This window comes from Miscanthus floridulus, chromosome 5, assembly GCF_019320115.1.
Source record: "Miscanthus floridulus cultivar M001 chromosome 5, ASM1932011v1, whole genome shotgun sequence".
Classification (NCBI taxonomy): Eukaryota; Viridiplantae; Streptophyta; class Magnoliopsida; order Poales; family Poaceae; genus Miscanthus; species Miscanthus floridulus.
In genome coordinates, this window is record NC_089584.1 from 26,799,850 (window position 1) to 26,815,987 (window position 16,138).

The window sequence follows — 16,138 nt, forward strand, 5'->3', positions numbered from 1 at the left end:
CAGTCTTTTTCAGCAAAAAAGACAGATAGATGCCTACGAATCCGATACTAGCTCGCACTGGAACCAGATGCATAGTATAGTATTATTATTTTATACGAGTTCATCCCGTTGCTGGTCGATCTCCAAAGATGTCCCTACCGTTGGTGTTCTCCGTGTCCCCTGTCCCGCTTTAACAAGACGTTGCCATTGCCACTAAAATAGCTTTTTTCAATAGGGTTTTTATCTGATATTCAGTAGGCAAGGCAAAGGAATTAACCTAACTCAACTGGTAGGGGATGAAAAGTGTGATTGTCTATCCCAACTATCTAGGTTCGACTCATCTTGAACAAAAATTTGGTTGTCTATTTTTTCCACTTAACATGAAATGAAAAACCACCTATATATTTTAACTCAAATTTGGTTGTCTATTTTTTCCCCTTAACATGAAATGGAAAACCACCTCTCCTCTCACGTGTGTTTGGTGCAGCTCCTTTGGCTCTGGCATTAGAGCTACTGGCAAAGCCGGAACCGAAGCGGCACCAAACGGGACCTAAAAATTTGAATATTTGACTAGCTATATCTAATAAAAATAAATTGTATTTAGTGAAAAAGGTTATATGTTATGAAATTACTTTCCATGGGAAATTTAAGTAGTGTTACTTTGTGCTTGTCGATCAATAAATTTTAAATATTCGCAAGGTCAAAGTAAAAAAAATTGACTAAAGAACAACACTAGATTGACTTATATTCTATGATATTTGAGGGAGTTTGTTGGAAAGCTCCAAGTTTGAAAAACAAAGCAATTGAAAAATGTCAAAAATTGAAGATAAAAAGTAGTACTACATTGTAGTACTTTGAACAGGCATTTGTAGTAAATAGATCACCAAGCTAGGGCAACCGGCAGACGGTCGGCTCAACGCTCTGTTTTGATCATCATCCATGACAAGAACTGGCCAACAAACTTGATAACACTAGCGCCCTGTTTGCTGCTCTTATAATCCGTCTTTTTTCAGCCAGAACAGTGTTTTTCTCTCACAACAAATTAGGCGGAACAGTGTTTCGATTTGCTTTTTCAGCGAAGCGAACGAGGCCTAGATCGTGGGGGTCCGCAAAAAACAATCAACTAGAAAGCCAACCACCCTACTTAACCACATCACCATCGTGCTTTTTTGCGACGAACTGTTAGTGGCACAACGAAGATCTCCAAACTCAACGCGTCGGTCATACAAACACAAATTTAGGTCAAATCTGTATTTGGAATTCGTGAATTTCACATAAGTACATTACCATAGAACTCTGTTTCAAACGGTCCTAATGATGAAACCAGAGTCATCAAGTGCTTCAGCTGCAGGAGACTGCGGCGTCGATGTGGTGCCACCTGGACCACCCGCCGAAGTAGCTGTCCCAGACGCCCTCGGCCAGCCTGTCCACCCGCAGCGCCGCGAGCTCCTCCTCCAGCGCGCCGCGGCGCTGGCCGGCGCCGACGCCGAAGCCCGCCGCGCAGGGCGCCAGCGTGCCGGCGAAGACGACCTCCTCGCCGTCCTCGTCGACGCCTTGCTTCGCGGACCTGCGTAGGAAGCATCCCACATGGACGCCGCCGCCGCCGCCGAGCCCGTCGCCATAGTACGCGCTGGCGTTGGCCTCGCCGATCACCTGCAGCAGCCCGGCCTCGGCCTTCCCCTCGCCGCCCACGAGCACGACCTCCACGGCGGCCTCCTTGGCCGCGCCCCGCTCCGCGGCGGCGAACAGGCACGCCGCCGCGCAGCAGAGGGAGGTGGAGGCCACCAGCGGCAGGAACAATGCCGCGGCTCGCGGGAACGCCGCGGCGCCGCAGAGGAGCAGGAGCGCGGCCACGGCGGCCACGGGGGTCGTCGAAGAGGACGCGCCGGCGAGCGAACGGTGGCACGCCCGCAGCTGCAGCTCAACGGCGCGGAGCCTGTCGTGGACCGATCTGCGCAGAGCTTGGCAGCTGGCGGCGGCGAGTCTGCGAGCAGCCATGGCTGTGCACTGTGCTTGATGGGGGAGAGTTTGCAAGCGAAGTGATGGCGCGGCGAATTAAGCTATAGCCGTGGGCGCATGGTCGGTTTATGGAGGAGCGAACATATTCTCGCGCTGCGGTGCACACAAATGTGACATGTCGGCTCGTGCATGGCGTAATCGCCTCGCTTTTGCGGATGGAGGATGGGGGTGGGCGATCCGCATTCCGCACTGGACAAACAATCTTGTGACTTGTGCTCGTGCGTGTCAGAGCTAGGCTAATAATACAGCCGGCTTACTGACTGTAAGGTTTTTTTTGTAGCTTTTTCTCAGCCCACTCATATAGTAGTTAGCTCTTTACAATTAATACATGGCCCACTTGTCTCTCTCACAGATTTTCTTGGTTCTTATGCCCAAGTCGACTGTAAGCTTACAACCTACTTCTCCTCTCTCTCCTCCTCTCTCTCCTCCACCTCAGCATTTAGTCGGCTTACAGCCTGCTATTATACTTGCTCTTATAGCACAACACAATCGCTTTTTACTCGTGTTATTATTTATTTATCTTATTAGATTAATGATACATAGGAGTACAAGGGAAGTTTGTTTAAACTAAGAACCGCACTTACACAGGCTACTGGGGGGAAAGTTAGCCCGTCAGCCCAGAGCTCCGAACTCTGGTCCTTAACGGGCCGTATACGGCCCATGAATTGGGTTGTAAGTTGCAAACTGCAGTGTCACTCCACTTGACAGCCCATAAAGCCTTTTAGGCCGCCAGGCCGGAACAAGTAATCGTGGACTCATGTTTCTCAAAAAATAAAAAAATAAAATAAAAGTAATCGTCGATTCATGGTCATGGAGGCACTCTCTACTTGACTGCAATATGTCGAGATGCACTTGGGTCCTGAAACGTGAGGATATCAGGAACGTGCTGGATCATAATCAGCCTGATGACACCTGAGGTTAGATTATCGATGTGATGAAGAAACTAGCAAATGACGAGTTTATCATGATGGCGGTGAGACTGTGGGCGATCTGGTATGCTAGTAGAAAGGTCATCCATGGAGCGCTTCGTATCAGAGCCGGAGAAGATGATGTTACCGAGCCCGAGTAACTTGCAGTCGGTTAAACCTTAGGGTCTGAGGTGGATCCCACCTCTAGCGGATTATGCAAAAATTAATGTTGATGCGGCAACCTCAAAGAACTCGAGCACAGTGGCGGTGGCTGCGGGTGCACGAGATGTAGGCGCGCGGGACGTTCTTGGGAACATCCACATTTGTATTGAAAGGGATAACTGAAGCAGAGATTATTGCTAAATCTCTCGCATGTAGAGAAGTTCTCGCTTTAGCGAGGGACCTGCTTATCCGGTGGTTTAGGCTAGCATCTGACTGTGCAAACGTCACGGATCTGTTCGCTTGAACTTATCAGCTTGGCCTTTCAGTCATGGTATAGTGTTTTTCTCTCACAACAGATCAGCTTCGGCTAGCTTATCCGTAGAAACTATCAGCCAAATAGCGTTGTCAAAAATCTTAGATGCGACGGTATGGGCAGCTATGGCCAGATAATCAGGGAGGTAAAGGCGGGAGGAAGAAGTTTGAGGCTGTGGAGTTTGTGCACGAGAACCGTCAGTCCAACGACGATGCACACATGTTAGCTCGCAGCTCGATCTATAGTTAGATGGGTAGCCATGTTTGGCTTTTAGCTCCACCTGATGTTCTCTTATTCTTATAACACTTGAGGAGAGTTTCTCAACAAAAAATCGCTCGATCATGAGATCTGTGCAGCTCCAACTAGTCAACGCATCACTTTCACGTGTTCCCGATGAGCCAGCCGGTCCTCCCAATCGCCGTCAGTCAGTGCTGTCTGTACGCCATGAACCGCGCGAGGTGCCGCAGCGGCGCCACGCGCGCGGCGTCGAACCCGTCGAGCTCCGCCTCGGCCTTCGCCAGGAGCTCGCCCATGTATGCGCGCGTCCCCTCCATGCCCATCAGCCGCGGGTACGTGGCCTTGCCGGCGGCCGCGTCCTTGCCCGTCATCTTCCCGATGTGCTCCGGCGTGCCCGTCACGTCCAGCAAGTCGTCCACCACCTGGTGCAGCAGCCCCAAGAAGTGCGCGTACCGACGGATGCGCTCGACCTCGCCGTCGGCCCCTCCCCCGACGACGGCGCCCGACACTGCCGCGGCCTCCACGAGCCGCGCCGTCTTGTGCACGTGGATGTACTCTAGCGCGGCCAGGCTCACGGAGCCGGAGGGGGCTCCCTCGCTCGCCATGTCGACGACCTGCCCCGCGGCGATTCCGCCGACTCCAGCTGCGCTCCCGAGCTCCACGATCGCTCGTAGCGCGCGGTCCGCGGGGGCGCCGGCGCCCGCGCTGCCGCGGGCGACGTGCTCGAACGCGAGCGCCAGGAGCGCGTCACCCGCGAGCAGCGCCGTGGGCTCGCCGAACGCGACGTGGTTGGAGGGGCGGCCGCGGCGGAGCGCGCCGTCGTCCATGTACGACATGTCGTCGTGGATGAGCGACGCGGTGTGGATCATCTCGAGGGCGCAGGCCACTGGGACGGCTGCGGCCGCGGGCCCGCCCACGAGTTCGCACGCGGCGATGGCCACCACGGGGCAGACGCGCTTGCCGCCCGCGAGGACGGAGTAGCGCATGGACTCGCTCAGGACCTCGGGGCACGGCAGGCCCTGCAGGGCAAGGTCCAGCGCGTCGTGCACAGCCCTGGCTTTGGCCGACAGGTAGCGCTCGAAATCGAAGCTGGTGCCACTGACGACGGTGACGTCGACGCCTTGCGTGTTGGCATGGGGGCCGATGGTGGCATTGGCGGCTGTGGCAGCATGGTCCGCAGTACGGCTTCGGGGCATGGAAACGGATCGTCTCTCAAGTGAGTGCAGCGAAGGGGATCTCTGAACATGGAAGGACTTGAAGCTTTGGGCGGATGGTGCCCCGTGCTGGAGGAAGCAGGATGCCAAATTGTTCATGGAGCCTTGCTGTGTTTTTGCGCGGGTATATGGAAACAAAGGAGAAAAGGTTTGGGGGTAGCTAACCTTCGGGGATGAGTGAGCACTTTAAATAGAGAACTTTTTTTTTCTTTTGCAAATCGAACATACTGGACATGAAATGGCTCATTATTCTGAATATTAATTCTAATACTTATCTACATCAATATCTATATTTAATTTAATATTGAAGAGTCAAAATTTCATCTTTTTTTCCACCTTCTCCTAACTACTTGCGGCATCACTCTTCTTCCGTTCTTGCTATCTCTCACTTCTCTCTCTCTCTCTCTCTCTCTCTCTCTCTCTCTCTCTCTCTCTTTTATATATATTAAAGAACTAACATTTCATCTTCTTCTTTTTTGCCTACCCTCTCCTAACTGCTTGCGGCGGCATCACTCTTCTTCTATTCTCACTATTTATCACTTGGTTTGGAGTTGAAAAAACCTTATTGACATGGCCTAAATCTATGTTTGCTGCAACATGGCACACATACATAAAGTTTTCCAAACGGGCCTGGCCCATCGGGCCAGCACGGGCACGGTGCTGATTTGGCCCGGTCCGAAAACGGCCCGGCCCGGCCTCTCCCGTGCTCGTGCCAAGCACGGCACGGCCTCGTGCCCGTGCCTGGGCCGCTATGCTAGCCCGTTGGCACGGCACGGGCACGACCCGCTCCAAAGGCCGGCACGGGGTCGGCACGGCTAAGAGCCGTTGGATGAAGCCCCCGGCGAGCGCTGGCCGTTGGATGAAGGGCTGCGGTGGGGCGCCTATATAAGCCAGGAGCCGCCCGGGGGAAGCTACTGTGCTCATTTCTTCCCCCTCCGCACCGCGCGCACCTCGCTCTTCGGCTCTGCTCTCTCGTTCGAAACCCTAGCCGCTCACTCTCTTCTTTTCGCCGTCCGGTGGCTGGTGACAGCGGCGGTGGCTTGCACGGGCACACGACACGGCCTTGTACACCCCTTCTCTTCTCTCTGACCGGCGATGTAGCTTAGTCGTTGAGATCTCCAACGAATCGTCTTCGTCTCTCTCTCATCGCGCTCGTCGATCTCGCCGGACTCCGGCGTCATTGGGGCTCCGCTATGATGCGTTGAGGTACTAGGACACCGGATCTGAGCGATGTCGTCGTCGCCGTTGCCTCTGGTGCTCCGTCAAGCGAGGTGAGTTAGATCTGTTTCTTGTTCTTCTTCTTCTTCTTGATTCGCTGTTCTTCTTCACTTCTTCTTCTTGTTGATCTTGCTTTGTTGTTTTTTACTTCTTTTTCTTCTTCTTGATTTAACCCTAGATCTGTTTCTTTTTTTGAAGCCACTGGCGTTGAGGGACCGGAGGCCGGCGACGACGAGATGTCGGATGAGCAGGAGGACATCGGTCTCCATGACGATCAACGACGAGTTGCGCCTCTGCGGGATGACCGGAGACGATGAGTTGGACTTGGATGCTTTGGACCTGTGGATTGGATGTAATGAACAATTGAATTACACTAAGGGGCTGGCTGCACTCTTTTTCCCTGTCCAGGGTTTCTCACAAGGGTGAGTTTTACCTGGACAGGTTTTTAATGAGGCAGCCATTGCACAGCCCTTCCTTTTGATATTTTTGTTGCCTGGTGTTCTCTTCTTGATTTTGATTTCTTCATATTTGAGCTGTTCTCTGTTTTCTGAAATTTTGATGTGGTTTTGTGGGTTAGTGCTAAGGCACGGCACTAACACGCTGGACTGCCGTGCCTAGTGGCACGTCACGGCACGGTCTGGAGTGCTTAGTGCCGTGCCTGGGCCAGAGGCTGAGCACGGTGGCACTACACGGCACGGCACGGCAAGGCTACCGTGCCTGACCGTGCCGTGCCCAGCCGTGCTCGTGCCGTGTAGTGCCCGTGCGGCCCGTTTGGAAATCTTTACACATACATGTGGCTCACCTTCCACCTTTTCTAACCTCATGATAGATATAGACAATAACTACCTATTTAAGTTGATTCAACCTTCAATTATTTTTTCATACGGGATCAATTCTTTGTAGCAAGTAATATTTATTATGGGACTTAGAATTTAATTAAAATAGGTGGGTCAAGCCCAATTAATATCTTGCTCGTGTTTCATCTGGTTCCATCATCTACTTCTAAAAAACTATTAGAGACAGCTAAAATTCACGGCCACCTCTAAAAATACCTCCATTTTCTAAAAGCATCTGAAAAGTCTAGTCATCTCTATCAATTAAATTTTAGAGTCGGGCCAACTCAAAAACTATTTTTAAAGATAGATTTTGATAGAGCCACCTCTATCAAAAAAGGAAGATGTCTCTAAAAATAGTTTATATAATAAATAATATAGCCTCTTATCAAACAGAACAAACAGCGTTCAATTATTGAAAATTAGTCTGCATCACGTGGAACACATGCGCCAGGCCACTGAAACATCATCGGCCGCGCACACGAAACCTAATATTTTCACCACTGCATGTGAAGGACGGTTTGCATTTTAGTAGGCTATATAGGTGAATCTTCTTTTTAATAAAGGTGAATCTTTCACTAGTGTGGGTATCGTAGTCCGACATGTGTTAATCGTGGTGCTGAGTCACATCAACTGTGTCTATTATGCATGGTATGTTTCTTTTTGTATTTTGTGTACTCACTCTGACCAAAAATTTTCAAGTTCTTTTTAAAAAATAATTAAAATAAAAAAGTATCAATATTTGTATCTCTAAAAATATTAAAGTATATTTAATGTTCAATCTAATAATACTTGTTATATATCATAGATATTTGTATTTTTTATATATATTTAGTTGAACTTTAAAAAGTTCGACATGTTGAAAAATGAGATATGCGTTTATTTTGGAACCGAGGGAGTAAGAGTTTTCAAATTTTAAATATTTTTTTGTCCATCGTGTACAATTTTTTTTTTCTCAAACACACAAAATGTTTGCGTGTCTTTGTATTAAGGTAGAGAAAAAGTTTGATACAACATGCCTTATCAGCGCACTAGGGGCTCAATAAAGTTGTACATGGACGCTCAGACCCTCTCTAGTGTACTGTAAACTAGGCTATTTCATTGGACATTGATCAACCCAAATTTGTGTCAATAGCAAGGGGGGTTATGCCCAATGAGCCAAGCGGCGGCGCTGCTTGCGTGTGACTACCTCGCCATCTGCTAGGAGCAACTCACACAACGCCTGTATATGAGCGGGATCACCATTGAATATTTCTTCATATGCCTTCTTGGCCGACGTCGATGGAGACGGAGAAGGCCTCCACTGGAAAACCTCAGGCGCTTCATTTGGCAGTCGAGATATGAGCTATGTTCTGCGTCGCTATCTGCCTGCTTCGCTTGGAGAGCGATGGCGGTGCACGTCCGCTGAGGGCCATATCATCTGCAGGCAGCTCTAGGAGTGGCGGCTGCCTCGGCCTTGTGACTCACTCAATGAAGCACTTGAGGCGTTTGTGTGTCGAGGTTGTCTAAGGTGAAGGAGTGTGTTTGACGTAGTTTGTTGCAGCCACAACCGTCGCGTTGTCCAGGGCGGCTGCCCCTACATTGGCGTTGGCCAGTGCTGGGCTCATGGGCCAGGGAGGAGCGCTCGAGTCCTCGCCTTGGGGGGTTTGGGTGCGCCTCGGCCTACATGACGCCGTGTTGTCCTCCCATGGTAGCGTGACTTGTGGCTGCTGCACAGGCGACAACGGAAGCGAGTCCATCGTCCTATGGAAAGCCTTTGTCGGAGAACAGGCGTCTGCCAATGATGCCTCAACATCCTGGGAGGCACCACCAGAGTAGGTGGACACCTAGGTGCTGGTGCACTTGTTGGCCAGCTCACGATGAGTGAGGTTTCGAGCCCATCTAGCATGGGGTCGACCCATGTGGGAGGTCCCGTGCTCGCTCACAGCTCTAACACCAGCGAATCTGACTCTGGGGAGTAGTGTGCAGCAGCTGGCGGAGCGTCGTTATCGGCGTAGTCGGTAGGCACGCCTAAGCTGACGTCCCTCGCTGGTTTACTTCGGCGCCGCCAATGTCGTCGTCGGATTCCGTTGGCGCCCCGCGGCACCCTGTGCGGTCTCGTCTGAGCTTGGTGGACCGCCATGGGGTGCATGCTAGGGCCGGTGGCCTGTCGCCACGAGCCAAGTGCCATGGCAGGTCGGCACCCTTTGCCGCCGTCATCGCAGCAGACCTAGGCCGCTTGCAATCTCTAGCGAGGTAGCGAAAGCCGTGGCAGCACAGACAACGACGTGACAACCGACAAGTCCTACTCGGTGCGAGTAGGATAGATAGTTGAAACATCTTTCACGAAGCTCTGTGGGGATCTTTCGGGCTTGCGGCGGCGAGGCTCCTACGCTTCGTAGGCCACGCCTCCTGTCGAGATAGGATCTCCCTCTAGCCATCGGCGTTGGGAGCGGAGACCCGTCGTCGGGAAGACGTGACGTGAGGGCCGAGCCGCTGGTGGGCAGGGACACGGCCATCCAGGTATGACGCACACCAACTGGCCACGGCTAAAAGATATGTATAATGAGTATATTTTAGTCTCATATCTTTGCAAAAGAAAGAAATGATTCAAATGAATGTACCTTGCCCTAACTATTAGTGTACTACCGCGATAAATCCCTGTATATAAAGTGTTAAAAGTGCGTTAAAAATTATTGCACGAAGTATTTTGAATTAATGTGTCTACCTACATATATTAATAACTGATGAAAATATATACTTTTAGAATTAAAATCTGTACTTCTAAAATTAGTAGTTAGTAGGTATATTCTACATAGGCCATGTTTGCTTCGCTGAAAAAACGAACCAAAACATTGTTCCGGCTGATTTGTTGTGAGAGAAAAACACTATTTTAGCTAAAAAAGCAATCTAAAAAATACGAATTATAAGACAAATGAACAGAGCCATATTTATAATATAGTTAAGTTTCAAATTGCTAGTCTATTCATTCGAACCAGCCTATATCCCCTATCTGTTTATCGCACCCACCCAATTTTCACTAGCCCACCGTCAACACCGTACACCACGTCCCAGGCTAATCCCACATTTCTCCTAATTGTCCTGTTTGTTTGGGCTGGTTTGGCTTATAAGCCATGGCTGAAAGTACTGTTGGCTAGTTTGGTGTGAGAGAAAAATATTGTTCGTTGACTGATAAGCCATGGCTTATAAGCCAATGTGGCAGAACCACCTAATCTAATGTCTCCCAGGAGTGCTTGTCTTCCATTAGACAATTAAGCACTCAAATGAGAACACTAAATTATACAGTTTCGTCAGGCACACCCAAGGAGAGAATCCGAAAATCCATATTTTTCCATCAGGATTATAAATGAAAGAAATAAGCTTACATCATTCTTAACTATTTCTTACATCGCTTTCAATGCAATACTAGAGTATAATATTTATTATTATAACAGCGGAATGTAATCATATTATCAGAGTTATGAATAATTTAATGTAACAGCGGAATATAAACATGTGATCAGAATTACAGCGGAAATAAATAGATATTCATGACATGATGAAGTATTGATATAAACTATGACAATAGATTATAAAACTTTCCTTTATAAAAACATTTAGTGGGGATTATAAATAAAAACTACGATCGCAGCGTAAAGAAAATTCTCTCTGAGCCCACCAGGAGGAATCCACACACAAAGGTCAGCTCTAGCCTCCACCCGTCACCTGCAACAGGGAGAATAAACCCTGAGTACTCAATTGTACTTAGCAAGACTTACCCAACAGAAGAAAAGAAAAAGACTCCAAAGATATGCAAGGCTATCTGGCTTGTGGGTTTCTTGCATCTGCAGGAAGCATTACTAAGCGTGCGTCCTTATATTCGATTTTTATTAACAGCCGCATTGATTCATTAACTAATCATTCTATGTAAACACCTGTGCTACTTTCAAGCATGTGGTAAGCAATTAGATTTCTTTTTTCCATCTTTCATCTTCCAGTTCTTACTACGGTGCTTGAATTAAGACAAATTGTACCGGATTGTCCAGCGATTCGCGAATCAATGCCCCCAGCTGGGTACCCAAAAAATGCATGCTTCGCTTGTACCCAAGGCACAAGCAGGACCAACCCATTACCCTCCTATCACGGGGTTCAGGTCCCCATCCAAACTAGGACTCCAAGCCCCCGCCCATGAGTCCCGAACTCAGTGCGGTGCAAGGACCTCCTAACCCAAAAACTACCCAGACAGTCGGTCTGAAAAGAGTCGGAACCCATGACAAAAGAGTAACAAGTCTTCCAAGCGCCCATACCCAAGTATGTGCTCGGGATAATAAGTCTGTGACTTCCCTAGCGTCTTATGCAACGGTCGGTCCTTAACCGACACAGACAGGGAAAACAGCGTGACCATGCTATGCCCCGTGGCCACAGGACACAACCTCTCACACCCACCAATAACCAAACCATATCCCTGCTCGGTCACCATTTTTCTTTCCACCATTTATATATTTCAATAGATAATAATACAGTAATATATTTCCTATATCTCGCGAGTGACAGACAATCACTCAACTTCTACTGGAGTCATGTAGCATAGCAGTCTACACGATCCTGTCATAGTAGTAAGACTCATAGGATAAAAATATATATGTAAGTGGGTTTCATTCAACTCCTTAAAACTTAATGTACAAATATAATTTAAACTGCAGAAAAGTAGAAGTTATGCACCAGGGCTTGCCTGGGTAAAATATAACTAAAAGTTAGTATTTGCATCTTCAGATCATCCACCATCATCTGAATAGAAAGCGGCGTGGGGCAACGCGGGCCTAGGCGCGCGCTCATGCGAGAGAGAGGGGATGAGCCGGCGTCGGGCCAGCAGAGAGAGGCAAGGGAAATAAGGAGTGACTGGCGGACAGGAGCTGGGGCCGATAGCAGAAATAGAAAAGGAAGAGGACAACAGCACGAGGGTCGGCCAACTTCCATTACGCAGGACAACAGTGGCATGGACGGGACGACTCAACTTGGCGGGACGCAAAGGCAAACAACGGCACTGCAACAAAGACACTAACACGACAAGACAACGGAGGTAGACTGCGGTACGACTCCATCGGCGATATCTAGCGAGCCCATATACACGACGACGTGGTCCGACAACGCAGCGCAACGCTAATTATTCGGATGATGGATTTATTCAGAGCAGTGGGATGCACCACCGAACGCACGCAGCAGCCGAGGACACGGGCAGGAGCGAGGTAGGTGAGACGAGTGACCAGCGGCATTTTTGTTTTTATTTTTATTTCATTCATTTTTATTCTTAACTAACAAACGTCACACTGTCACTCGAAGAAGCATACCAACGTATTCACGATGTTCATATCCTGCTGATGATATGATTTTCTCTGTTTATATTTTATTTTAGCTTCTAAAAATTTATTTTCCAAACAACTTTATGCATTAGCAAGCTTAACTAAAACTCTAAGGTTTTAATATTTAGCAACTTTATTTTCAACAATTTTTATTTATAAAAATTATTTTTCATGCTTAATCCAATAAACAAGCTATTCGCCCTTTATTTTCCATCAGACATTTTTAAGCACTAGTCCATACGTCAATCTATCTCGCAGAAACAAAACACCTATGAACTAATTAACCCGTTGTTCAATATAATTCGCTAAAATTGACACTTTTAAATATAAATTAAATTTTTATAAATCCGAGAAAATTATTTCGGTAAATCCTCCTAGGGCTAAATCTCGGTGCTAAGCAAGCTCGTAACACCAAAGGTATTACAGCCAAATACGACCGAGCGAACAAGCTGAACGATCGCGCCTCCCGACCCTGAGTGGCCGAGTCCTGTACTGGGCATGGAGCCACGACTCAACGAGATGCAGAGCCACCATCTGCCAAACCGAGAACCCTAGCAGACAGCGGCTAGCGTTGGGGCCTGTTCGCTTGAACTTATCAGCCAGCTTATCAGCTAGAATCTACAGTATTTTTCTCTCACAACAAATCAGCCAAGACTGACTTTCAGCCGGCTTTAATACCAGCTACTTCCCCGCTGTCCACAAGGGCACTCGCCGCTGGGCCATCGCCGCCCATCCAGCCAGCGCAACAGTGCACGCCAGCACAGTTACCGTCCATCAAGCTCAATTCAATTTCTTCCTTAATCAAATTTAAACGTAAAATCTCATAGCCCCCATTTACTTTGCTCAGTTTTGTCAAACCTCAGTTGCTACCTTAGAGAGAATGTTTTCAATAATGAATTATACGAAGAATAAGTTACGAATTAGAATGAGAGACCAATACTTGAACGATTGCTGGATCACATCTACTTCGTGTGAGTTCTTTCTGCAAATCAAGGGCGTCCTCTGAACCAGTGACGTGTAGGTAACTTGTTAGATTTAATTTTCCTCAGAACATAGCTACGCATTGCGTGTGTAAAGGTACTCCATCTGTTCCATAAAAAATATCATTCTCACATATCAAGAAGTCACATATTTTAACTTTGATTAAATATGTAAGAAAATATTAATATTTGTGGTACATTATTATTATCATTAGATAAATCGTTAAATACATTTTCATAATAAACTTATTTTGAGATACAAAATAGTGATAATATTTTTTATAAATCTAGTAAAACTTAAGATAGCGACACTTTTTTTATAGGAGGAAAGGAGTAATGGTTTGGTTCCTTAGGTTGTCTCCAACACGAGATCCATTGGGGAACCTAAACTCAAAATGGGTCTCCAACACAATACCTATAGCCTCCAATAGAGTACCTATTTTAGATGTCAGGAGAGACATAACCCAAATCTAAGTATCCTTTCTCCTGGAGATCTATTTGTAGAAAAGATCGTCTTTTAGGCCTTTCTTTTTAGAGATGCATCGAACCCTCTACCTGTAGTGCTACCCAGATGATGAATGGAGACAAATGGGTCTTATATTTTAGGCCGCGGTGGTTGGAGACCGTCTACTTCCTTGGCAACGCTACAGGTGTACATGCTTGTCTTATAAGAGAGGTGTTGATCCTGCTTGGAAGCATTACCGGGAAGATGTGGGTCAAGATGTTTTTTTTTTCTCAGATCGAAAGCCACAATGCTGAGTGCTGATATAATTTTCTAATAATGTCTCCCATAGCAATCTATGAAATTCTGCAGTCCTCAACAATGATGTCTATGCCACATAACAACAGAAATATTTCCTGCGGTTGCGATGTGTTGATGAGGATAATATTGTACAATGTTTGATTGGATCTTCGCTTTGTCTCCTTTTGTCTTTTGTCTTAGACGCAAAGTTTTCTGCAGCTGCCAACTGCCATTGACTCTACGGTTCCTATGTTAAACCAGTGCTTCACAATTTGGGTGGTAGGGCGCCGCGAAGCGCGCAAAACTTTCTAGTAAATATAAATCTCTGTCTGACATGGAGATCAACATGAACTTATAGAGGGCTTGATGCAGAACCACTGGCGCATGTGTACTCAAATGAAAGGTCTCGTGGCTAAATTACCTTATTTTTGTTTGAAATGCCCCACTAGATCTTTTGTATCAACTAATGTGTGCCTTGATACTTTTCACACTTAATACGACTCTAGATAGAAAATCAAGATTTCACACTTCCTGGAAGTATTACTTGTATGCATATAATGGTTAATGGTCACTATTTCTACAGATTTATTGTTCAACTGTCCAGAATTTGCATTAGATATATAAGAACTGTTGTAGCAAGGTTTGCTTTTGGTATAGTATTACTAGGACGGTCTGCACGCTTCGCTGCGCGCGCAGGTTGGGTACCAGCCATTTACATAATGTTTGAGAAAAAATAATATACCAATAGGTGAATCAAGAGTATAAATACATTACTTTGCCTTTTCCTTGTACAAAACATTCAGGAAAGCCTATTGAAAATCGGCAACCAAAACATGCTTATGAGTCTCATTGGCATTCCAATTCTATAGAGCATTGCAGGTACAATGTGTATGACAAATACTTGAGCCGTTGAAGACGGGAACATGTATACCATCACATCGAACCTCATGAGATTGATGGACAGCATAAGCTCCTCGTGGGTCCATAATATATTTTTTTGAAAGGAGGGTCCATAATATATTTAACTTTGAAAGTTGAAAGTGGCAAGCAGCTATAACATGTCCCATTCTACATTTCTGCTCACCACCACAAAGAGCTATCAGCCAACACCAAGAGATCACAAGCATTGATTTTCTAAAAACGTGATCACACGTCCCATGTAGAAATGCCCATAAATAAAATAATAAAAAGGAACCACAACCAATAGGCAGAATAATACAACTGTATGCATGCTCATTAAACTTGTACCAAGATACTGGATACCATTGTTGGACTTGTTTGAACTTTGTGAGGACAGGGTAAATATAACAAAAGGCGGTGTATGTCTATTCTCTCACCTTGAGAGAGTTTTGCTTGGATATACTACAAAATCAGGACAGACAAATGCATGGGAAACTGCAGCTAACCTTTAGTGCAGTCAGAGCGATCTTGCCTAAAGCAAATTCACCAGGGCAATCTTTGGTTGCTTCATTCAATAGATCAAGGCAGCGAAGAGAGGTTTAGACTGCGAGAGATTGAAGCAAAACATTAGTTTCATAACACTCACATGTAAAATCAAGAAATAAGATATGGAAGGTGATAGAGCTGTAGCTAAGCAGCTACAAATTGCAATTTAGACCTGAGGAGCACCATGTGAGTATGCAAGACCCTTAAGCCTAGTCGGGAAATTGACATCATAGGACCCAACAATGTTCTGAATCTCGGTACTCCTGAAAACATAGTTGGCAATGATTTATCAAACAACTGAACCACACACAAGCCTTAAGATTGGAAATAGATGCCTTACAAATTTGGTACGAAAAAACAAGCTTCCTTGGTGATGCAAACAGCAAAATAATTCAGACACCCTTAGCACTTCAGCTGAGTAAGGGATTAAGCATATTTGCATGAAGAAAAGACAGGCAGCTCTCTTACGAAGTTCAAAATAAAATATTTACACGAAGCGAAAATACTTCCATAGCTGAAAGCTGAAATAGTTGTTCACATTTTCACTCCAGCACAGACCTAGATGACACACTTTGTTGTGCCCATATATTCAACACTGAATAAAGAGAAACTAAGATGTTAGATCAACTGGTGATATCCTAACCATATGTACTGTAGAAAACATAAAGATTCCTTTGCTGAAGTAAATTTGAATGATGGTTTGGATTGATCACGGATGAACTTTGAATTGGATTATTCATTAGGAACA

At 46.6% G+C, this 16,138-nt stretch overlaps 2 protein-coding genes across 2 annotated transcripts; both read right to left on the bottom strand.

Moving 5' to 3' along the window:
* Nucleotides 1-1,087: 1,087 nt before the first annotated feature.
* On the bottom strand, nucleotides 1,088-2,171 carry LOC136451830 (uncharacterized). Its single transcript, XM_066452516.1, has one exon. It carries the CDS (start codon nucleotides 1,975-1,977, stop codon nucleotides 1,321-1,323), a length of 657 nt encoding a protein of 218 aa, XP_066308613.1. The 5' UTR covers nucleotides 1,978-2,171; the 3' UTR covers nucleotides 1,088-1,320.
* Nucleotides 2,172-3,563: 1,392 nt separating this feature from the next.
* Nucleotides 3,564-4,981, bottom strand: LOC136451832 (geranylgeranyl pyrophosphate synthase 7, chloroplastic-like). Its single transcript, XM_066452517.1, has one exon. The coding sequence runs from the start codon at nucleotides 4,929-4,931 to the stop codon at nucleotides 3,807-3,809; it is 1,125 nt and encodes a 374-aa protein (XP_066308614.1). The 5' UTR covers nucleotides 4,932-4,981; the 3' UTR covers nucleotides 3,564-3,806.
* Nucleotides 4,982-16,138: the final 11,157 nt, after the last annotated feature.